Below are 26,261 nucleotides of genomic sequence, written 5' to 3'. Positions count from 1 at the left end.
TACTCAGGATAATGAGACTCTGATCTTGGTCATCCGTATGGACAATGGAAATGGAATTACAAAGCTTCTCATAGACTTTCCATGTTAAGCACGGACGGCACATGTACAGCACACGGATGGCACATGTACAGCACACGGACGGCACACGGACAGCACACGGACGGCTCATGTACAGCACACGGACAGCACATTTACGGCACACGGGAGGCACATGTACAACACACGGACGGCACACGGACAGCACACGGACGGCTCATGTACAGCACACGGACAGCACATTTACGGCACACGGGCGGCACATGTATGGCACACGGGCGGCACATGTATGGCACACGGACAGCACATGTACAACACATGGACGGCACACGTACGGCACACAGACGGCACATGTACAGCACACGGACGGCTTATGTACGGCACACGGACGGCACACATACAGCACACGGACGGCACACGTACAGCACACGGATGGCACATGTACAGCACACGGATGGCACATGTACAGCACACGGATGGCACGTTTACACGGACCCATAGACTTGTATTGGCCCTTTGTCATCTGTGCTGCTGGGGAAACACGGACATGAGAGCAGCACCATAAGTCAAATAGGGGACACGTGGCATCTGTGATAAACATGATAGGTCGTGTGAAGGGGCCGTACAGTCACATAATATAAGGTGAAGCCACAAGACCCCTGCAGCTCAGTGCTGAGACTGATGGAGACCCCCACAGCCACAAGACCCTGGCAGCCTATTGCTAAGACTGATGGAGACTGCCAAAGCCACAAGACCACTGCAGCCTAGTCCTAAAACTGACTGAGACTCCAGGAGCCACAAGACCACTGCAGCCCAGTGCTGAGACTGACGGAGACTGCCCGAGCCACAAGACCACTGCAGCCCAGTGCTAAGACTGCCAGAGACCCCCGGGGCCACAAGACCACTGCAGCCCAGTGCTGAGACTGCCAGAGACCCCCGGGGCCACAAGACCACTGCAGCCCAGTGCTGAGACTAGCAGAGACCCCCGGAGCCACAAGACCCCTGGAGCCTAGTGCTGAGACTGGCAGAGACCCCTGGAGCCACAAGACCACTGCAGCCCAGTGCGGAGACTGGCAGAGACCCCCGGAGCATCAGTGCTGGAGCCGTGGGGGATTTATCAGTTCATGCTAATTATTTTTACATTCTCAGAAATCCCCTGTTGTGTCTGTTCACACTCACCATTGTTGCTGTGGATTGATCTACAGTGTTGGCAGGAAATTTTCTGCTTTTTTGCAGCCTTTTCACTTGCATTTTTGTGTCCCATTCATTTGAACAGGGAAAAAAATGATGCAGAAATGCTGAAAGACGACAGCAACAGATTTATAAAAAAAAAGTGACGGTGTCCATGTCTGGCCGGTGTCCTTGTCTGGCCGGTGTCCGTGTCTGGCCGGTGTCCGTGTCTGGCCGGTGTCCGTGTCTGGCCGGTGTCCGTGTCTGGCTGCTGTACGTATCTGGCCGGTGTCCGTGTCTGGCCGCTGTCTGTGTCTGGCCGCTGTCCGTGTCTGGCCGGTGTCCGTGTCTGGCTGCTGTACGTGTCTGGCCGGTGTCCGTGTCTGGCCGCTGTCCGTGTCTGGCCAGTGTCCGTGTCTGGCTGCTGTACGTGTCTGGCTGGTGTCCGTGTCTGGCCGGTGTCCGTGTCTGGCCGCTCTCCGTGTCTGGCCGCTCTCCGTGTCTGGCTGCTGTACATGTCTGGCCGGCATCCGTGTCTGGTCGGTTTACGTGTCTGGCCGACATCCGTGTCTGGCTGCTCTCCGTCTCTGTCCGCTGTCCATGTCTGGCCGGTGTCCGTGCCTGGCTGCTGTCCGTGTCTGGTTGCTGTCCGTGTCTGGCTGCTGTCCGTGTCTGGCTGCTGTCCGTGTCTGGCTGCTGTCCGTGTCTGGCTGCTGTCCGTGCCTGGCTGCTGTCCGTGCCTGGCTGCTGTCCGTGCCTGGCTGCTGTCCGTGCCTGGCTGCTGTCCGTGTCTGGCTGCTGTCCATGCCTGGCTGCTGTCCGTGTCTGGCTGGTGTCTGTGTGAATTTGTTTTTTTTCTGAAATTGACTGATTTATTTCCTTAGGCCGGGTGCACACGATCAGGAATTGGCAGCGCTTTGGATGCAGCACATGTCCGCTGCCGGCTATTGAACATAGGTGACTCCACATGTGATCACTGAACCGTGCGGATTCACTGCATCCAATACATTGTACGGGTGAGGTTTATCACATCTCCAAAAGATAAATAGACATGTTGTGATCTGGAAAGACGCGCCCCATGTCCGTCTCTAAAGATAGGGAATGTAGATTGTGAGCCTCATTGGGGACAATGCCACTAATGTCTGTAAAGCGCTGTGGAATTAATAGCGCTATATAAATGAGTAAAAATAAATATATAAACTGCGGGGGCTCTGGCCTTCCACAAAATGTCGGCAGAGCCCCCGCAGCACCATACACCCACAGCGACACTACACCTATTATTGCGACTAGAGATGAGCGACTTTGCCTTTTTTCGGGTCGAGTCGGGTTTCGCGAAACCCGACTTTCTCAAAAGTCGGGTCGAGTGAGATCGGCCGACTAACGGAAAAAGTCGGGTTTCGTACAGACTGAAACACGAAACCCAATGTAAGTCAATGGGGAAGAAAAGTCGGGAGTGAGAAAAAGACAGGAAACACACCTACAGTGCCCATTTGAATGCCAAAACCATAAATTCTTATTCCTGAAGCTTGTCACCCTTTATTTACTTCATAATACAAGTTACGCATTGAAAAATGGGGGTTATTTGGTTAAAGTTGCGGGGGGGGGGTAGGGCTGGCTCCAGGATTTCATGTGCCCTGGGCCAAAGAGCGTCCCTTTAACACATACCACAACTCATGATGCTCTGATACGGCAGAGAAATAGTGGTATAGTACAATGAAAAATACTTCACTTCTTACATCTCATGACTGATATCCATTTAAAATTCTCCAATAGCTCCAAAAGTGGACAGTATATTACTCCATACAGTATTATGGCCACCGCATAGTGCACTATACAGAGTAATGAGGCCCATCTATTTCTCCCTACAGAATCATTGATCCCATATAATGTTTGAAACAGTATATGATGAGCTCCACATAATGCTACAGTATATGTTGGTCCACATGGATGAAGCTCCACTGTCTTATGGGCCCAAATAATGCTCCATACATAATGGACCCTATTTCTAATGCTCTAGTGTATAATGGGCCCTGTACATGCTGCTCCAGTGTCTGATGTCCACCTTTGAAATGTTCCAGTGTATGGTGGGCCCCATCTATCATTCTCCAGAGTATAGTGCTCCCCAAAAATAGCAGTCCCAACATTGAAAACAATGAAATAAGTCTCCTCGCTATGGAATCCCTGTACTAGTCAGGACTCCTTGTCGTCCCCATCTTCCATCCCACTGCACTTGGCTGTTTAGGCAGAGGGCATACAGACGTGATGTCATTGCGCTCTCTGATCAGAATATCAGTGTCAGGAAACGCGGAAGACGTCATGGCGGTGGAGCAGGGAGAGGTAAGTATTTCAACCTTGCAAGTGCTGTGATCCTGAGCAAGCAGGGGGGGCCCACTCGTTGGCGACGGCACTGGCACAGGGCCCCTGATAGTACGGCGGTGTTTCTGACGGCAGGTGGGCTGAACCTGTATTTTCATCTGCAGCTTCCTCTTTGTCACCGTGTAAGGTGGAACATTATATGAGAAGTGTAACCTGAGTTTCATCAGGGTCAGATTCAGGCTGTGTAGAGTGCGAGGGGAATGTAGTGGTCTGGGTCAATGTACCAGCAGAATCATTGAGCAGTGGCTGGGCATCAGTGCACTTGTGGCGCCCCCAGGAGTATGGTCGCCACAGTGGCATAACCTTCCTCCTAGGGAGTGTGATGTCATGCTTGGGAGCAACGAAGGATCTCTCTAGCAGGTTAACTGACTGGGCGGCATGATTCCCATGACTCACGACCCTCCAAACAGCGTCCATGAAGGCAACATTTTTGTTTGACGTGGCCAGTATGGTTGCAAAGCTGAACCTTAAAGGAATGTCCAGAAGGGCACCACCAGGAGTGGAGCCTGCGGCGTAATTGGACTCAACACGGGCAACCTCAACCTTGCTCTGCTGTGCTGTAATCGGCCCCTTCCCACTCACTCTCAACTTCTAACCTGACTGTAGGGAGAAAGAGAGAAGGGGGCTGGAGGGGGGTTTGGGAGAGACGCTCTGGGACTACAGGGGATGCACAGCGTTATTCACTGCTGTACACCCTCTACTATAGAGCGAAATTGGGATTTATATCATTGTAACCGGTTGTTGTATTGTTTACTGGTTTTTATTTTTTTTATTATTTTTCTCACAATGTTTGTATAAGAAAAACAAAATGTTAGTAATTCTTTGTTTTGTTCAATAAAAATTATCTGATTGAAAAAAGAAAGACGATAAAGTTGTTAATAGATGAAACGTATAGAAAATACCAAGATCACATGAGAAGGTACTCGTACGAATCCACAGATAAATGTGGTCTCTCATTGGCAAGGAGGTTATATCCATGCATGCAAGGGACATACGTATGTATCCAAAATAAAGAAAATAAAGCTGAGGCATGTTGTTGCTGTTATAGCTCGCTCTATAATATCCATGGATAATACCACGACATGCCACCTAATATTCTGGAAAGACAAATTGACAAATATATTATGGACGCTGCTCTTCCTTCCTTACAGACCCCTGAGCTGGAGGAACTAGACAAAGCTGTCACTGAGGAAGAGATCGGAGAGGCCATTAAATCATACCCTATCGGGAAGAACCCTGGGCCAGATGGAGGCAATAATAGATTTTATAAGAGGTTTGCACCCCAGTTATTACCATTTTAGGAGAAGTGTTCAGTAATATCTCAGAAGACTCCCTCTCTGCCCCTTAATTACTTGAGGCTGACATAACATTGTTTTTGAAAGCCTGGAGAAGAACCAAATGTCTGCCCTAATTTTCATCCAATATCACTAATTACTGTAGATGTGAAAATATTCTCTAAAGTGATTACAGCCCGGCTCTCCCACTACCTGCCCCCAATTGTTACCGACCATCAGGTTGGCTTTATTAAGGACAGAGAAGCTTGTGAGAAAACATTGTTATTAATGTCAAATGCGGAAACCCCGGGGATCCCAATGTGCCTTGTTTCTGCCGACACTGAAGAAGCGTTGGACATAGTGCCCGGACTTTCTTCAAGATCACTCTATGACATATTGGGTTGGGACTTTTCTTGTTATGTATCATTCTCTCCTTATACACTGACCCTAAACTGATAATTAGGGGAGACGGCCTTCTATCCGACACATTATCTATTAATAATGGGACGAGATGTTAAATATTAATAATTTGGTTGTTAATTTCTTATCACACTCAGTTCTGTTCTGGCAATTGCCTTCCACTGACACTGCATGTGCTATTTTAGCAAATGGTAAATGTCAACTCCACTACATATGTAAGATTAGCTCATGGTAAAAGGTCAACTCCATATGTGGAGATCACGTGCTTTGAAAGATGTATATTTAAGGTGGGGGCTTACTCTAGAGGTCGCTGTTGCTCCCTCCCCATCTTGAGACACAGACGCGAAGATGTCATCTCTGCACGTACATAGCATTGAATGGACAGACAGCTGATATGTAACTTTACTACGTAAGAAGCCTAAGAGAGACAGACGCCATTTGCCATGTGAGATCCCAGAGAGGAAGAATACATGTTGCTTTGCTATGAACTAATGGACAATCTCTCTTTCACCTATTTTTTATGTTTTTCTGTAATAGTTATTTCTCTGATGGAAGAATTCAAATAAACCACTACATTTTTATCTGGTAACTAGTCCTGAGTATTATACAAGAATACGCATTTTTTACATTGGCGAGCCAGCCAGGATCTGAATTTTTGTACTTTTTTTGCGGATTTCCCTCAACTTGCCCAAAAGGGGGATTGAACTTTGCTAACGTCAGTCATATGTGCAAGTTATGAGGAACTCCACTACTCACAAGAATCAGACAGAACCTAGAAGTGAGGACTAAGAATTGCCAGATGGATTGAGAAGTACTACAAGTGCCAGACGTGCTGAAGCCAGACGTGTGAAGACAAGAGCCCAGCGTTGTCCATCAAAGGAACGACAAGCTGAGATATTTCAAGGTAAGAAATATGGATGTCATTACTTGTTATTCTAAGCAGAGTAAATTGAAATTTAAGTCTGTAGATGAGTCTAATTCAGAAGTATTATGGCTCAGCTTATATGCAGAATGTGAAGTGGAAAATCTAAAGATAGATACTAAGCTTTTCAATAGAGAAAGAGATTAAAAAATATTCTACAAATGGTATATTTCATAGGTCGGTGTCAGAGAAATCCAAAGATGATTGCTGTGTGAAGGAAAATAGTGATGTTCCCGAGATTGGCTGTAAAGTTAGGGAGATTGAACAAGACTGTAATCAAGTGTCTGTAGCAGCCATTCAAGGTGACCTTGCAGACGTGGAACAAGATGGAGAAGTAGGAGGAGACTTCAGATTTGATGTAGAGGACGTACAAGGGAAAGACGGACCACTAAGAATAGACCACTCAGAGGCCCAACTCTGAAGTAAAGTAAGGAAAAATGTGTTAAAAATATGCAAAATCATTCCTGCATGTGATAACAAAATCCATGTTTGTAGAAACTCTGAGGTTTTTGAAAGCTGTGCTGAGAAATTTGATTTAACTAACGAAGAGAAGAATCAGTTGTTCAAAATGTGGATCCCTGTAAATTTTGCTAGGAGATTGACTTTAAAGTTATCTGGTGAAACACATGAGAACTTAAATGATAAAGACAGATTAAAAATTCTGATTTTTTGTGCATCAAATGAAAATTATCCAGATATTGATATTCTTCAAAAATTAAGGATTGGTCGGAAGGAATGTACCTACACATTCATGTCCATATATGAACGCCTGTATAGAATGCTGAGTGAGAATGTCAAGACACAGTCCCTCATAAAGACTTTTGTAACCAAATTTTGGTTTTTAAATCCTGCATCTCGTGTTATTGCGTCACAAAAAGATTCTTTATTTGAATTTGTAGAACTGTATTTTGTAGTGAAAATTAAAATCTACTCCAGTAATATTTAGAATTATGAATATATTAACCTTCTCTTTTATTTTTCCTTAGAATTTTCATTTCAAAGCAGGACTTAATCGCGAAAAATTCTCTTACAAGGATTTATGCCTTTATTTACACAGGAAGTTATAATAATTGCATGATTTTATATATTTAACACTTAAATAATATTCATATAACTAACAATTTAAAATGTGTTCTGTGTGTATGCCTTTACTGCATGGCATGAATGACAACTACAGCATGTGAAATTTGAACTTTGTTCTAATAATAAGTATACCAGTATACCATGTCCTTGTTCTTTAGGAAAAGAATTTTTAAGGAGTCTCAACTTTTGCATATCAAAGGAATTTTTTTTCCTAGGCCTAAAGTTTCAAGTATAGCTATACAACATATATTTATGTCATGTGTATTTGGGGAATTTACCAAGAAATATTAAGATACTAAATGTAATAGTTTACAATGCGCATTGATAATTAGGATAATTTGGGTTAAAATACACCTTCGTATGTGAAATCTGTGGTGTGAACTTATATGTGACACAGTCTGAGTGACAGATGATGCGTGTATGAGCAGCTGCTTAGGAGTAATGTGATACATTTGATGTATGAGACGCCTCGAGGTTCTGTATGAGGAAAAACTTTGTCTTTAGGAGAAATATGCAGATCAGTTAAATTCTTAGAATATTAAGATATAATGAAATATTATCTACACAGCATATATTTCTAGATTTCTTTAGTAATTATTTCTTGATTTAGTTAATTGTGGATAGGTGCAATCGCACATCAAAATGGTTTAAGAAAATCTACATTTAAATTAATTTTTCCAAAGGATAATTTTATGATATTCAAATTAATTTTAATGGTTACACATCTTCAGACAAATAATGGTATAAGCAAGTATAAATTCACATAATTTATAAATTAATTATTTTTCATTTTGGTTTGATAAATGAATTATTTCATAAAACAATATTTTTTGGTATTAAGGGGGAAATATGTTTTTGATCCTGACTTCATCATCACATTAGATTAATACCTCTTCTTCACACATTTTAATAAAAAAGAAATATTAATAAGGTACAATGGTATAAGTATTGGGTATAATAACATTAAGTATTATAAAGAGTCATTTATTTACACTGAGAAGAGTATTACATGCAAAGTTGCATAATTTGGATATTTTGGTAACAAGTTTATGACAATTATGAAATAATCGAGATCATGGAAATATTAAGAGTATATGTTACTGAGGACATAACTACTCTGCATTTGGTATCAATATAAAGGCCTTATTTTTATTCTTGTTTTTCATTTTCAATTTTATTATTCTATTTTTATTTGAATTCCTAAATTTTTATTTTTTCTGTCAATCAAGAAAAAAACCATCAATATTTAATAAAGTAATGTCTAGTATAGAATATTGCTTCATTAAATATAGCGATGATATGGTTCTATTACAAAGGAAAATGTTTCAGTTCTGAATTCTATGCAACAATTCTTTTATTCATTCATTCATTTATATATTCTTATTTTGGTTCATGGCTATACATTCCTACATATTATTAGTATAATAAATATATTCTATTAATAAAGTTGAATAATAAAGATGAAAACACTGGTTACATAAAACACATTGACACCTATGGGTTGAAAAAGGTAATTACACCTATGACATAAAAATGTTCTAACACATGAAGAATATGGATAATAATGTATCATCACTTATTATTGGTTTATTATTGTTTTTGAAATCCATATATGGTACAAATTCTGATAATAATTATATGGATGTTACTGATTGCTATGGTACGCTGTGATATTATAGGTTAGGAAAATTACCAGGTTTGGTATAGAATAGGGAATGAAGACTTCAAGCAAGAACTGAAATTATGTTAATAAAGACTTTTCATATTTCTAAATTCAATTGATTCTTACCAGTAGCAAGAAGAAAAACACCGCGATCCAGAAGTCCCAGAAGGTAACAAAGCTATGATTTCTGAGTAATAGACTGTGTCAATTACAAGTGCAGTATCCACCACTGACAGTCACAAGTGCAGTATCCACCACCGACAGTCACAAGTGCAGTATCCACCACCGACGGCCACAAGTGCAGTATCCACCACAGACGGTCACGAGTGCAGTATCCACCACTGACAGTCACGAGTGCAGTATCCACCACCGACGGCCACAAGTGCAGCATCCACCACCGACGGCCACAAGTGCAGTATCCACCACAGACGGTCACGAGTGCAGTATCCACCACAGACGGTCACGAGTGCAGTATCCACCACCGACGGCCACGAGTGCAGTATCCACCACCGACGGCCACGAGTGCAGTATCCACCACCGACGGCCACAAGTGCAGTATCCACCACCGACGGCCACAAGTGCAGTATCCACCACCGACGGCCACAAGTGCAGTATCCACCACCGACGGCCACAAGTGCAGTATCCACCACCGACGGCCACAAGTGCAGTATCCACCACCGACGGCCACAAGTGCAGTATCCACCACCGACGGCCACAAGTGCAGTATTCACCACCGACAGTCACAAGTGCAGTATCCACCACCGACAGTCACAAGTGCAGTATCCACCACCGACAGTCACAAGTGCAGTATCCACCACCGACAGTCACAAGTGCAGTATCCACCACCGACAGCCACAAGTGCAGTATCCACCACTGACAGTCACAAGTGCAGTATCCACCACTGACAGCCACAAGTGCAGTATCCACCACTGACAGTCACAATTAAGTATCTAACCTGACAACTAGAGGACGATAATCCTATGATGCTGAGATGAACGGTGTTATCACGTTCTTACCAAGTTCCACCTGAAAAGCTTCAATGAAGGCTGGTGAACAATAAGGTAATTGTCAGGAAGCTACAACCCTGACATATGTCCTGTGCATTAGGACTGAGCAGTGGCGGATTAAGTGGACTATGGGCCCGGGGCTGTTCATAAAACCTGGGCCCCTGTACCCCCCTTCCCACCTGAGCGCTGCGGTCCCCGTGCGGGAATTGACAGCCGTACGGACCGCAGCACTTGGTTTGCTGCGGGTCCATACGGAAAACCCGCCACCATTCCACCACGTGTGGACACGGCCTAAAAAGACGTTGCACATAAGCTGTAGGCCTATGGCCAATACGCACAAAATCGCCCAACGTGATCCTGGCCATAGGGGATCCACTTTAATGTCCCCACTTTAATTTGAAGTCCCCTTACTTCATCCATTGCAGTCCCCTATCACCCACTCACTTCATCTGCAGTGCCGCTTCATCATTTGCAGCCCCTTATCCCCCCTTCCATTTCATCATGTGCAGTCCCCTTCCCCCCCAACTTCCTGTGCAGCCCCACTCCCCCATCATCATGTGCAGCTAATTTTACCCCCACTTCATGTGCAGTCCCCCTTACCCCCACTTCATGTGCAGTGCCCCTTACCCCCAATTCATCATGTGCAGTCCCCCTTACCCCCAATTCATCATGTGCAGTCCCACTTACCCCTTAATTCATCATGTGCAGTTCCCCTTACCCCCAATTCATCATGTGCAGTCCCACTTACCCCTTAATTCATCATGTGCAGTCCCACTTACCCCTTAATTCATCATGTGCAGTTCCCCTTACCCCCAATTCATCATGTGCAGTCCCACTTACCCCTTAATTCATCATGTGCAGTCACACTTACCCCTTAATTCATCATGTGCAGTCCCACTTACCCCTTAATTCATCATGTGCAGTCCCCCTTATCCCCCACTTCATCAAGTGCAGCCCCACTTATCCCCCACTTAATCATGTTCAGCCCCACTCACCCCCCTTCATCATATGCAGCCCCACTCACCCCCCCTTCATCATGTGCAGCCCCACTCACCCCCCTTCATCATGTGAAGCCCCCACTCATCCCCCCTTCATCCTGTGAAGCCCCACTCACCCCCTTCATCATGTGAAGCCCCCATTCACCCCCTTCATCCCGTACAACCCCAGTCACCCCCCCTTCATCCTGTACAGCCCCACTCACCCCCTTCATCATGTGAAGCCCCCACTCACCCCCTTCATCATGTACAACCCCACTCACCCCCTTCATCATGTCTAGCCCCACTCAACCCCCTTCATCCTGTGTAGCCCCACTCACCCCCTTCATCACGTACAGCCCCCAGTCACCCCCTTCATCATATACAGCTCCAGTCACCCCCCTTCATCATATACAGCCCCCAGTCACCCCCCTTCATCATATACAGCCCCCAGTCACCCCCCTTCATCATATACAGCCCCCAGTCACCCCCCTTCATCATATACAGCCCCAGTCACCCCCCCTTCATCATATACAGGCCCCAGTCACCCCCCTTCATCAGATACAGCCCCCAGTCACCCCCTTCATCATATACAGCCCCCAGTCACCCCCCTTCATCATATACAGCCCCCAGTCACCCCCCTTCATCATATACAGCCCCCAGTCACCCCCCTTCATCATATACAGCCCCCAGTCACCCCCCTTCATCAGATACAGGCCCCAGTCACCCCCCTTCATCAGATACAGCCCCCAGTCACCCCCCTTCATCATATACAGCCCCGTCACCCCCCCTTCATCATATACAGCCCCCAGTCACCCCCCTTCATCATATACAGCCCCCAGTCACCCCCCCTTCATCAGATACAGGCCCCAGTCACCCCCCTTCATATACAGGCCCCAGTCACCCCCCTTCATCAGATACAGGCCCCAGTCACCCCCCCTTCATTGTGTACAGCCCACTCACCCCCTCCCCCATTTAATTCATTTTATAAATAAAAAAGTTCCCCACTTACCTCACAGCCGGCTCGCTCCCCAGCAGCGCCTCTGCTTTCAGCATCCTCCGGGACATGTCGGGCGTGCACGATGACGTCATTGCGCATGCCCGACATCTGACCCGGAAGTGCAGCCGGAGGGAGCCGGAGCTGAGCAGCCGAAGATGACTGCGACGGCCGTGCACAGCTCCCGGACCCGGCCGGCCCCATAGACTGACGCGGGCGGCTGTCTGCTGCCGGCGGCGTCACAGCACAGGGCACGGCCGGCCCTGTACAGGTGCTGGGGGAGTGGCCCGGGGGGGGGCATTTGCCTCTCTGCCACCCGGCCCAGCCCGCCCCTGCTCCCTGGGCCCCCAAAAAACCTTGGGCCCGGGGCGACCGCCCCATCCGCCCCTATTAAGATCCGCCACTGGGACTGAGGACTGGTTATGGTGCTATGTTTAGCAAGGAAGAGTCATTTTAACCCTTGCTTTGCTGACCAAAGACATCACAGCTGTTCAAAGACCAGTACCGATGGAGGATTCCAGAATATCCAAGGCGAGCCAATGTAAGCCCAGGTTTTTAAAGGTGACACTGCACAGATATTAAAGCTGCATTTCATCTATAGACTTTGTTATCAACATTTGAATTTATGGACTTTGACTTGACACAACACGATTTCTACAACATCTATATGCTATCGAAAAACTGTGTTTTTTAAAAGAACCAAGAAGACATCAAAATGAAGACCGGATGACATCAGATGATGATGACTGAACCTGAGATGCTTCAATTTAGGTTTAGGGAAGTATAATTATACATATTTTATATGAATATTGTTCACGGCTTACCATAACATGAATTCACATCAATTATGTCATCGAGTACGTATAACAATAATCTGATATTATTATTATTGATATTAAACTATTTTATCAAAGAAGAAGAAAAGAAGAAAGAAGATCTCATTATATTTTGAGGGTTCCAATTAATGTCTGTCTCCCTCAAAAGGGGGAATTGTTAAATATTAATAATCCGTTAATTTCTTATTACACTCAGTTCTGTGCTGAACAGTGCCTTCCGCTGACACTGCATGTGTTATTTTAGCATGTTTAGCTCATGTTAAATGTCAACTCCACTACATATTTAAGTTTAGCTCATGTTAAAGACAACTCCATATGTGGAGATCACATGCTTTGAAAGATGTATATTTAAGGTGGGGGTTTACTCTAGAGGTCGCTGTTGCTCCCTCCCCATCATGAGACACAGACGCGAAGATGTCATCTCTGCACGGACATAGCATTGAATGGACAGACAGCTGAGATGCAACTTTACTACGTAAGAAGCCTAAGAGAGACAGACGCCATTTGCCATGTGAGATCCCAGAGAAAGAATACATGCTATGAACTAATGGACAATCTTTCACCTATTTTTATGTTTTTCTGTAATAATCTTCTTTGATGGAAGAATTCACATAAACCACTACATTTTCATCTGGTAACTAGTCCTAAGTATTTTACAAGAATACGCATTTTTTACAGGCAGAGAGTTCCAGAGTATGGGGGAAGCACGGGAGAAGTCTTGTATGCGGTTGTGGGAAGAAGAGATAAGGGGGGAGTAGAGAAGGAGATCTTGAGATGATGGAAGGTTGCATGCGGGTAGGTACCTAGAGACCATGTCACAGATGTATGGAGGAGACAGGTTGTGGATGGCTTTGTATGTCATGGGTAGGGTTTTGAATTGGAGCCTCTGGGCAATAGGAAGCCAGTGAAGGGCCTGGCATAGGGGGGGGCTGGGGAATAGCGGGGAGACAGGTGGATTAGTCGGGCAGCAGAGTGTAGGATGGACTGGAGCGGAGCCAGAGTGCTAGAGGGGAGCCAGAGAGTAGGAGGTTGCAGTAGTCGACGTGGGAGATGATAAGAGCATGCAGCCCAGCACAGCCTCCAGGTGATATATACATTTGCCTGAATTTTTATATCTACACATGGTTTACACAAATTATATTTTCTTGTCGTAACTCTATACTATTTACCATTAGAAGCTGTGTATTTTTGTAATTGTATGTATACTGTACATGATTAATTACTTTTGTCTCTGTAAAAACAATCCCCTCTCTGACATCGGGCGTAAATGTACTTCCTCCATTTGATGTGGGCTCCGGGGGTGAGCCCACATCTTTTCCGGCACATGTCAGCTGTTTTGAACATCTGCCATTTGCCCCTAACAGCCTCTGACAGCGGCACTTCCAGCCAGATTTCCGGAAATCCCACCATCGGTGACCTCGTCACCGATGGGCTGGCATGACAACCAGAGGTCTCCAGCAGACCTCTATGCTTGGCACTGCCGGAATGCTATGAGCGCCGCCCGCTAGCCAAAACCACATGGACCAGGCATTGTCCTGCTGAACTCCCGCTCTCCTTTTAACATGTTCAAAACGCTACTCAGACAACACAGGGTGAGGATAAAAGTGTGGCAATGCTTTATTGAACTACAAAACAGGCAGATAACACAAAGAACAGTCCCAGCACAGTACCCAAGATGGTGGACATTACAGAGTCTCACCCTCCACTAACCCGCCGGGATAATAGCAGCTGTGACTTCAGACCTTCCAGGGTCACTACCCCACCTGTGGCACGCACACAGAGAGGAGGTAACAACAAGTGTAGGAAGATGACAGTCCATACAAGGCCAGTTGATCCAAGGATCACAACCTGGCTTCATCTTCCAGGGTCGACTACTCCACCTGTGGCCCGCACACAGAGAGGATGTAACAATAAGTGTAGGAAGATGACAGTCCATTGAGTCCATACAAGGTACAAGGCCAGTTGATCCAAAGACCACAATCTGGCTTCTCCGAACGTATCCATGGTTCAGTGATGGTCAATGGAGCAGATCTGTATTCTTCCAACCAAGGCTGAAAACCCCTAGGTTGTTTCCTATAGAATGATAGGTCCATGTCCCTTGTGAAAATATGGCTGCTGTCCTGTCTCTTGTCCTTTGGATGTATAGATGTCTTGGCAGAATCTCTCTGGCTGTTTCTCTCTCTCAGTCTCTTTATACAGAGGCATGTAACCTATTTTTAGACTTAACAAGTGTCCCTCATTCAGTGTTTACATAAAGGGTAAGAATGGAGATGAGATTATTGCATTACTTGATTATTTAAACTATTTGCATAGTTTTTCCCTCTCTGCTTTAGAAGTCAGCAAACTGGCTCCATAACACAATGCATAATTAGCATATCAGCAAACATCACTAGTGATCAAGGATAAGCGCACAATAAAAGTCAATATTACCGGCTTACACAAGCAAAAGTCTGTTTTCTTGACCAACCAGAAATCAGCACTTAAATTTAAAGCCAACATACAGATAACATTCTATTATTTTTCGTTTGCTAAAAATAGTCATCTGGTTAATTAAGATACAATGCTGTATGTCTTCACAATGCCAAAAGTAGAAAAAAATGTTTTTAAAAATACTAAAATATAAAAGTTCAAATCACCCCCCTTTCGCCCCTTTCAAAATAAAACAATAAAAAATCAAACATACACATATTTGTTATAGCCGGATTCAGAATCGCCCGATCTATCAATATAAAAAAGAATTAACCCGATCGCTAAATGGCGTAACGAGAAAAAATGTCAAAACCCCAGAATTACTTTTCTTGGTCACCGCAACATTAAAATTCAGTAAAGGACGACCAAAAGATCGTATCTGCACCAAAATGGCATCCATTAAAAAAGTCAGCTTGACATGAAAAATAAGCCTTCACCCAACTTGAAATCATGAAAAATGGAGAAGCGACGGATATCGGAAAATGGCGCAATTCTTTTATACTTTACCTAATAAAGAGGAGTTATTTTTACTGATACAGTGGGTATGGAAAGTATTCAGACCGCTTTAAATTTTTCACTCTTTGTTTCATTGCAGCCATTTGGTAAATTCAAATTCATACTATCTATTCCTGACACTGGAGGGGCTTATAACCTTCCGAAGTATATAGTTTGAGGTCTGGGATCTGCCAATATGTGGCTAGTTTTCTGACTGTTCTGAATAACATGATACATGATTATAGTTTTTTTTTTCGCTTAGTCTCGCTTGAATATAGGTCAATATTAAATAGTCTCTTGATGAGTCGCCTTTGGTGAGGACGATGAAACCCGCAGAAATGAGAGGCTTGGAGAGTGAGTGTGTAAACCTCACCTCACCCTATATACTGAGATGTGGGGTATATGTTTTTTCTATTAGTCACCTTCTGACTAATCTTCAGGGGGTGAATTATGGGTATAGCTTTATATTTGGAATTAATAAAGTTTAGTTTTATCCTTTTGTCAGCAAACATGAGGAATGACAAGAGACAACCCATTTAAGAACATTTAATTTTGGTTAAAACTATTCCAACATTATGAATATAAAAAAAGGCTTCTCCCCTATGTGACATCTCTGATGTTTATTAACAGTTGATTTCCAAGTAAAATATTTCCTACATTAAGAAAATGAAAATGGCTTCTCCTCTGTGTGACTGCTCTGATGGCGATCAAGAAGCGCTTCCTGGTTAAAAAATTTCCCACATTAACAGGAAAAAGGCTTCTCCTGTATGTGGGTTCTCTGGTGCTTAACACAATTTGATTTCCTTGTAAAACATTTCCCACATTCTGAACATGAAAAAGGCTTCTCCCCTGTATGAGTTCTATGGTGTTCATCAAGACTCCCTTTCTGGTTAAAACATTTCCCACATTCTAAACATGAAAAAGGCTTCTCTCCTGTGTGAGTTCTCTGGTGTTTAACACAATCTGATTTACTGTTAAAACATTTCCCACATTCTAAACATGAAAAAGGCTTCTCTCCTGTGTGAGTTCTCTGGTGCTTAACACAAGCTGATTTACTGATAAAACATTTCCCACATTCTGAACATGAAACAGGCTTCTCCCCTGTGTGAGTTTTATGGTGTTCATCAAGATTCCTTTTAAGTTTAAAACATTTCCCACATTCTGAACATGAAAAAGGCTTCTCTCCTGTGTGGATTCTATGGTGCTTAGCACAAGCTGATTTACTGATAAAACATTTCCCACATTCTGAACATGAAAAAGGCTTCTCTCCTGTGTGGATTCTATGGTGCTTAGCACAGGCTGATTTACTGCTAAAACATTTCCCACATTCTGAACATGAAACAGGCTTCATCCCTGTGTGAGTTCTATGGTGTTCATCAAGATTCCTTTTAAGGTTAAAACATTTCCCACATTCTGAACATGAAAAAGGCTTCTCCCCTGTGTGAGTTCTCTGGTGCTTAACACAAACTGATTTATTGATAAAACATTTCCCACATTCTGAACATGAAAAAGGCTTCTCTCCTGTGTGAGTTCTCTGGTGCATAACACAATCTGATTTAGTGTTAAAACATTTCCCACATTCTAAACATGAAAAAGGCTTCTCTCCTGTGTGAGTTCTCTGGTGCGTAACACATTCTGATTTAGTGTTAAAACATTTCCCACATTCTGAACAGGAAAAAGGCTTCTCCCCTGTGTGAGTTCTTTGGTGGGTAACAAAATGTGATTTATGTGCAAAACATTTCCCACATTCAGAACAGGAAAAAGGCTTCTCCCCTGTGTGAGTTCTTTGGTGGGTAACAAAATGTGATTTATGTGCAAAACATTTCCCACATTCTAAACATGAAAAAGGCTTCTCTCCTGTGTGGATTCTCTGGTGCTTAACACAAACTGATTTATTGATAAAACATTTCCCACATTCTGAACATGAAACAGGCTTCTCCCCTGTGTGAGTTCTATGGTGTTTAACAAGATTCCCTTTATGATTAAAACATTTCCCACATTCTGAACATGAAAAAGGCTTTTCGCCTGTGTGAATTCTTTGGTGTTTAACAAGATTCCCTTTATGATTAAAACATTTCCCACATTCTGAACATGAAAAAGGCTTCTCCCCTGTGTGAATTCTCTGGTGAGTAACAAAATCTGATTTCCGTGTAAAATATTTACCACATTCTGAACATGAAAATGACTTCTTTGCTTTAGGAGCAGTTTGTTTTTTAATGCCTCTTTTGTGACTTTGATTTTCCTTAGTAGTCAGTAAAGAATCAGAAGATGGGACATGTTTCATAGGTTCAGATGACAGATCTTTGCTGTGAACGGATGATGATGTGTCTGGAGTAACGGCATTCATTTCAGGTGTATCTTGTAGGATATCAAGATCATCAGATTTAAAAATTGAAGATGTCAGCTGTCCCTCTGATCTCCTGGTACAGTCATCTAACATAATAAACAATTTTTTTAAATAAAATATCCTTGAGGTTTATATTTTTCAACACTTCTACTTAAAAAATGGCAAGCTATGTAAAAAACTTTATTTACCAAGACAATGACAGTTCACAGTCTAATTGAAAACCTTGTTGGATGAGCCAGTAGTGTGCGGTGTTCAACTGTTTGTTCATTCTGCCTCCCAAATGTATATATATAATTGCCTTAAATTGTCTGTCATCCACTTCCATCTGGATGTCCCCGAATCCCACAATCCACTGCGCCGCACCGGAAGTACGCCGACCGCTATTTTGGTACACCCAAGTGATGCCGCTCAGATCCAGGACGCAGCTGCGATCCTGAATACCCCTGGGATCCCAGCTGCCGCTTATATCCAGGCTGCCACTGTGATCCCTACCGGCGCTGGGATCCCGACCGCTACTCGGATCCCGGCCACCGCTCGGATCCCGGCCATCACTGCGATCATGAGGCTGTTAAAGGGGTGTAACGAGGGGGTATAAAGAGAGGGGTGTAATAAAGGGGGTATAATGAGAGGGTGTAATGAGGGGGGAGTAATGAGAGGGATGCCACCGCCAGACCCCCGCCAGGACCCACTGTCTGACTACATGCGCCGGATCCCACCGCTGCCTCCCCACCCACCTCCATGCAGTCACAGTCACCAGGAAAGACTGCGACTTGAGGCCTGTGCTGGAGATTGGGTGCGGCCACCCTCTGGAAGCACCGCACACCATCTCCAGCACAGATCGCAAAACAAAGTCTTTCCTGCCAGTTGTGACTGCATGGAAGTGGGTGGGCCGCCACCCCCAGCACCACAAAGCTGCCCCCATCGTGATGTTACTGCCCTCCCGATGCGATAGCATCGGGCACACATCTAGTATCAAATATAAAGAAACCAATCAATGTTATGTAGGCGAAAATAACACCAATTCTCATCTCACAAAAAACAAGTCCTCACTCAGGTCCATCATCTGTCAATGGAAAAACAGAGGTTCCCGCACTATTAGTGGCTCAAAGGCTGCTGAAAAGCAACAAGGTTTCCATAAACCAATCCAGCAAAATCCGCTCTCACTTCTGAGTCTTGCAGTGTGCGCAAACAACATATAGGCTGCGTGCACACGTTGCAGATTTTGCCGCGGATTTTTCCGCACAAAATCCACAGTTCTTGGGAGAAAACTCAGTTGCGTCTTTGATGCCTTTTTGCTGCGGTTTTTCAGGCGGATTTGTATGCGTTTTTGTAAGCTAAATAAAGATATCTTATTTAACAAAAAAAAAAGATTTGTGATGTCATTTCTGTCCAACCTCCTCATTTACATTTGTCCAACCCACACTCCATAACACACAGATACATAGATAATAGATAGAAGGATAAATAGATAGAAGGATAAATAAATAGAGAAATAGATAGATAGCTATAGGATAGATAGATAATAGATAGATAGATAGATAGATAGATAGATAGAAGGATAGATAGATAGAGAGATAGATAGAAGGATAGATAGATAATAGATAGATAGATAGATAGAAGGATAGATAGATAGATAGAGAGATAGATAGAAGGGTAGATAGATAGATAATAGATAGATAGATAGATAGATAGATAGAAGGATAGATAGATAGATAATAGATAGATGGTGGCTTTTGTCCTCAACAGGATAAAATTTAGACTTAGCAGGTACGTTCAGGTGAAACCATTCATCTGTTTCTTCAGTATTTTCTGTGTTGGTTGGAGGGTTGGATTTATTTTCCTTAATAAAGAAATGTCTTTTAAAGTTTAATTTCCTTATGAAAATTTGTAAATCTAAAAATAAATTAAAATCCTTAGGTTTGTTGGAGAGACAGAAGGACAATCCTCTAGATAGGAGGGATTCCTCACTTTCAGAGAGTTTGTAGTCAGAACGATTACAAATATTAGAAGTTAATTCATTAGCGATGGAGGGGTTAAGGTGGTATTTTTCCTCTTTTTCTCCCTCCCCTAGTTCCTCTGTAGTGCTTTTTATTTTTACGGTTTTGGGTACAAAAAATTGGTTCAGTTGGGAGTTTTTTTATTGCCCGGGGTAAAAGAGGAACCGTCCCGGATTTAGAGGCATCTGAATGATCCACTACAATAGTGTCATTGGTGGGGCTGGTGGAGTGGAGGTATCAGGGTCGTCAGGACCTAATGAGATAGTGGTTAGTGAAGGTACCAACATGCTTGGAGTGGTATCATGAATGGATAACTCAAGAAGTGAAAGAGGGAGAGAACTGGACAGATCCGAATTAGAGTTGGCTCCTTTGGTCCCAGATTTATTATTACCTCTCAGTGTCTTCGGGGCAGCAGTGGTTTTATCTTTAAATTAGATTAATTTGTAATTTAATCTTTTCTTGATGTTTCTTGGCTTCGGATAGTGTTTGAGAATGATTTGGTACAATATTTGTGGTATGTCCTGATGAAGGGGTCACCTGAACCCCCCAAACACGTAGAAGAAACCACGTTAACACCTCTACAATTTCTGGAATTCTTCTTGCAGCAGCGCGGGGATGATCCTTCCTTCCAATCTAAGTGTATAAGCACTGACAGTGTAGCAGGCATAGCCCGATGGGACTTGTAGTACACACAGCCCCGCAGACCGCCCAATGACCCCCGCACAGCCCCGACATATGCCTAATGACCCCCGCACAGCCCGGCAGACCGCCCAATGACCCCCGCACAGCCACGGCGTATGCCTAATGACCCACGCACAGCCCAGCAGACCGCCCGATGACCCCCGCACAGCCCCGGCATATGCCTAATGACCCCCGCACAGCCCGGCATATGCCTAATGACCCCCGCACAGCCCCGGCATATGCCTAATGACCCCCGCACAGCCCAGCAGACCGCCTGATGACCCCCGCACAGCCCGGCAGACCGCCCAATGACCCCCGCACAGCCCCGGCATATGCCTAATGACCCCTGCACAGCCCAGCAGACCGCCCAATGACCCCCGCACAGCCCCGACATATGCCTAATGACCCCCGCACAGCCCGGCATATGCCTAATGACCCCCGCACAGCCCCGCAGACCGCCCAATGACCCCCGCACAGCCCCGGCATATGCCTAATGACCCCCGCACAGCCCGGCAGACCGCCCAATGACCCCCGCACAGCCCCGGCATATGCCTAATGACCCCTGCACAGCCCGGCAGACCGCCCAATGACCCCCGCACAGCCCCGACATATGCCTAATGACCCCCGCACAGCCCGGCAGACCGCGCAATGACCCCCACACAGCCACGGCGTATACCTAATGACCCACGCACAGCCCAGCAGACCGCCCGATGACCCCCGCACAGCCCCGACATATGCCTAATGACCCCCGCACAGCCCCGGCATGTGCCTAATGACCCCCGCACAGCCCCGCAGACCGCCCAATGACCCCCGCACAGCCCCGACATATGCCTAATGACCCCCGCACAGCCCCGGCATATGCCTAATGACCCACGCACAGCCCAGCAGACCGCCCGATGACCCCCGCACAGCCCCGACATATGCCTAATGACCCCCGCACAGCCCTGACATATGCCTAATGACCTTCGCACAGCCCGGCAGACCGCCTGATGACCCCCGCACACACAGGCCCATACACGCACACAGTCACCGCCCACACACATACACAAGCAGACAGTCTCCGCCGACACGCCGCCCCCACTCTTCCCCCCCCTCCCGATCTGCAGCGTTTCATCCACAGCAAAAACGCAGATATTTTTTAGATCTGCGGTTTTGCTCCGGATATGCCCGACTTAATGCAAGTCAATGGGTGCAGAAACGCAGCAGATCCGCACAAAGAATTGACATGAACCCGCAGCGTTTCCACGCAGATTTTTCTGCAGCATGTGCACAGCGTTTTTCAATTTACATTCACTTTCATGGTACTGTACAACGCAGCTAACCTTATATAAGTCAGTTCAGATATGGTGTACCAAGATGGCGTCTGTGTCTTCAGACAACACCTTGGAAGGAATCCTTGGAATGCAGAAGCTGAGATACTGGATACCATATATGGAAGTGAAGCTGAAATGGACCTATCATAGACTGACACTGGCTACTCAGAAGATGGTGTGACACCCATTTCCCGTCTCTTTGTCTTGAGAATAAACTTCAGTTGTGTGCAAGCCTTTGCTGAGAAAGGAGTAGACATCTAACTCTGTGTTCGGTGTGACTCTTTAAGCGCGCACTCGGCCTATATTGGGTTAGGTACAAGTAATCATATAGATCTCTCTTTAAGGGATCACCCTCACACTAATACCAGGGGGTAGGAGGATCCTCCAGGTTTTAAGTTCTATAGAAAAGGGCTTTCACTGCCCAAAGTCATTTGAACAGTTTTGGGTGGAGGAGAATGTTGTGGTCTAGAGGCAAAATGGTGATCATGGTAATACGGCCGGACTACACCACCGATAAAGCAGCCACAGCCGGTGACTGAGAGGAATCTGTGACTTCTCTGCATTCAGTGGTTACTACTCACCTGGGTAGTCATATGTGGGAATCTTCTCTTTACACCACTCATCATCTCTCACATATGTCTCTGTAGTATTAATATGGGTCAGATCTTCACCCTGAAACAAATATTGTAAAAGTCACCGACAGATGGAGAAGTCCCATCTATGATCAGCTCTAATCCTGCCATCTCCACCGTTCTCATTACACAAGTATAAAACATATAATACTGGTGGATAAAACAAGACTGAGCACAAGACCTTCACAGCCGTCTACACATCATAGGGGAGATCTCCTGACACCTTCTCTCCATCTACCTGATGATCCTGAAGAGCACTGGGATCTTCTTGGTTACAGTCCTGTGGAAGAAGAGGACGGGGACATCTCTCTGGTGTTGTCCTCTTACTGGATAGATCTGGAGGAAACACATACAGGGACTGAATTCATTCTCTACATACAGATAATTATAGGCCGTGTGTATTTAGTCCTGTCTATTACCTGGTGATGTGAGGGGCTGGGGAACCTCCATTATGACGTCCTTGTACAGATCTCTGTGTCCTTCTAAATACTCCCACTCCTCCATGGAGAAATAGACAGCGACATCCTGACACCTTATAGGAACCTGACACATACAATGATACCGTCATCCCCCGATCCCTTCATAGTGTTACTGTATAATGTCCCAGCATTCCCAGCAGTGTCACCTCTCCAGTCAGCAGCTCCATCATCTTGTAGATGAGTTCTAGGATCTTCTGCTCATTGATGTCCTCATGGATCAGGGGGTGAGGTGGAGGCCCCGTGATTGAGTTCAGGGGTCTTCCACATCCCTCAGACACAGGGTCCTGACAGTGATCACTAGAGGTCTTCTTCACCACTGTGTAATCCTGGTTATGGAGAGACACATTAATAAATCTCACTACAGACATTTCCAGAGTCCTCACCTCTCCAGTTCTGTCCATCTGTTATTCCCATAGATAAGAATGATGTAATGTGACATCATCAGAATCTCTCACCTCTCCAGTGAGACGGAAGAGGATCTCTAGGGTGAGGTGTAACATCCTCTCCGCCATCTTGTCTCTGTCCATATCCATCCTTGATGGGTAAATCAGGAAAGTTCTCTTTTGTAGAAGATCTTCACTGAGAGGATCCGATATTGTAGAGACCTGAATGAGAAGAAGATGATCCGATGTAACATCATAAGAATCCTGTGTAATAATACAATGACAGCAGCAATCTGCAGAGTCGGGAGATATGACTCTGCCAAACATATATATATACACATACACACATATATACAGAATATATCTATATATATAATTTCACCATCAAAGAAAGTAAGGACTGAAGCACTCACCGATCCATATTGAAAGTCCGTAGTTTATTTGTAGCAAAAGTTTAAAACTTCATGGCCGGGAGGCTGAAGAAAGGAGTGAGTAAACTCTGATGACGGCCTATCAGCGCTTCCACGGGTCAGCTATATATAACATATATATATATATATATAATCGTCTAACTCTGTCTGTCTGTAACGGAAATCCCGTGTCGCTGATTGGTCGTGGCCGGCAGGCCGCAACCAATCAGCGACAGGCGCAGTGCGCAGGCGCAGTACGGAATTTGAAGGACACGCCACCGCTACCGTCGGGAGATCAGCGGCGCTAGGAGTCGGGAGACTCCTCTGGACCGTGGGTACCATAAACCTGTAAAAATAGAATTAAAGCAAAAAATAGTGATATACTCACCCTCCGACGGCCCCCGGAGCTCTCCCGCCTCTAACCACGCAGCCGGCATCTTCCGTTCCCAGTAATGCTTTGCGAGAAAGACCGCTGATGACGTCGCAATCTCGCAAGCATCGCGCTCTCGAGAGTGACGTCATCTCCGGTAATTCGCGCTAAGCATAACTGGGAACGGAAGATGCCGGGAGCGTGGAGAGGAAAGAAACAGTCCGGGGACCGTCGGAAGGTGAGAATAACCTTTTTTTAATTTTTTTTTATTCTTTTTTACATGCTATCTTTTACTATTGATGCTGCATAGGCATCATCAATAGTAAAAATCCACACTTGCGGACAAAAAAGAATATTACTCCTTCTTATCCAAAATGAAGCGAACCACAATTATATTAAAAACATGTAACTTTATTAAACAAAACAGAGATAATTGTCTGCTGTTTTTTTCCCCTTTTGGGGTAGGTTATCAGGAAACAATGAATATGTAGCCAATTTTAAATGTCTTTATTTTGTTTAATAAAGTTACATGTTTGTAATATAATTGTGGTTCGCTTCATTTTGGATAAGGAGTAATATTCTTTTTTACCCGCAAGTGTGGATTCATGTGTTGAAGTGCCTATTTAAATACTTGCAAAAAATTGTGGTTTCAATCAATAGTAAAAAGTTGATCACAATTGTCAAAAACACTATGCTTCACAAGTGTGACCAACCTGTCAATCACATTCCAAGCGATGCTTCAAATCGTTTGGTATGCGCTTGAATTCCGCGCGTGAAAAACGCATGTTTTCTGTGGCAAAACGCATGCGAATTTGGCCATATTCTAGAATACCCGATGCGTTAGAATTGGGCCACCATCTAGTATATACATATATTCGTCTAATTCTGTCTGTAACGGAAATCCCGCGTCGCTGATTGGTCGCGCCCGGGGACGACACTGAAGGTGGAGGAAGATGGCGCCGCAGCAGTCCTCCACAGGAACTTCACCAACGATGTGCCCTGCCTTAACTTGAGCAGAGGAGGGCGAAAAACCCCCGGTCGGCAAAGATCAAGCCTAAGGCAGGACGCAGATACTGTTCAGAAGGAAATCTCCACACCGGCCGAACATCGGGTAGCGGTGACGTCACCACAAAGGAAGAAGATGGCGCGTGCAGCAGGCAGAGAGGGAACCTTCACCAGCGGTGTGCCCAGGGAAAACAAGGTCAGATGAGGGTCCAGCCCCCCAGGTCTGCAAGGGGCAATCCCAAAGTCGATTCCAGAAGCCTTTCCAAAGCAATTTTCTACACCGCCCGAACATTCATTGCATTATTCTTAAATCTTCATAAATAAACTACATACATATTCTAGAATACCCGATGCGTTAGAATCGGGCCACCATCTAGTATAGTATAATTATATATATATATATATATATATATATACATATATATATATACATACATTATAGCAGAGTCATATCTCCCGACTCCGGAGATTGCATGCTGTCGTTGTAGGCCCAGACCAGATAGTATGGAGATGAATGAGGGAGACCAAAGTTAAAAAATAGACTTTCCTTCACTTAACAAGAACTTGATGAGAAGTATATACATCAGATGGCAGGCACAACACTTTTGCTGATTTAATAGCAGAATATAGCCGATCATGCACAGCACAAAAGCCGGTGTTTCCCAAGCTGTGTGAAGGTGCGGTAAACACCGGTGTAGCGCTTCTGATTGGCGGTAAAATCATCCCCGCCGGTCACAGAGCCGTGGTTCCCACGTTGTCAGAACACAGCATAACCGCTCAGCTGTGATTGGAGGTAAAAAGTTTACCTCCGGTCACTGGTGTCAGCTCTAATCCTGCCATCTCTACCGTTCTCATCACACAAGTATAAAACATATAATACTGGTGGATAAAACAAGACTGAGCACAAGACCTTCACAGCCGT

The 26,261-nt window shown here is 44.8% G+C and overlaps 1 protein-coding gene and 1 long non-coding RNA gene across 2 annotated transcripts in view; one reads left to right on the top strand and one right to left on the bottom strand.

Annotated features, from left to right (window-relative positions):
- Nucleotides 1–23,244, bottom strand: part of LOC141076196 (uncharacterized) — a 34,825-nt gene extending 11,581 nt beyond the window's left edge. The window contains 4 exon segments of the mRNA XM_073563554.1: nucleotides 17,123–18,155; nucleotides 22,642–22,732; nucleotides 22,931–23,028; nucleotides 23,112–23,244. Of these exon segments, the coding sequence (XP_073419655.1) occupies nucleotides 17,123–18,155; nucleotides 22,642–22,732; nucleotides 22,931–23,028; nucleotides 23,112–23,244 (1,355 nt within the window).
- LOC141076197 (uncharacterized) lies at nucleotides 4,401–7,062 on the top strand. Its single transcript, XR_012227439.1, has 3 exons — nucleotides 4,401–4,855; nucleotides 5,814–6,180; nucleotides 6,376–7,062. It is a non-coding gene; the product is annotated as an uncharacterized lncRNA (long non-coding RNA).
- Nucleotides 23,245–26,261: the final 3,017 nt, after the last annotated feature.

This window comes from Dendrobates tinctorius, unplaced genomic scaffold (assembly GCF_039654945.1).
Source record: "Dendrobates tinctorius isolate UK_male_01 unplaced genomic scaffold, ASM3965494v1 ptg000395l, whole genome shotgun sequence".
Lineage (NCBI taxonomy): Eukaryota > Metazoa > Chordata > Amphibia > Anura > Dendrobatidae > Dendrobates > Dendrobates tinctorius.
This window is presented reverse-complemented; position numbering and strand designations above follow the sequence as displayed.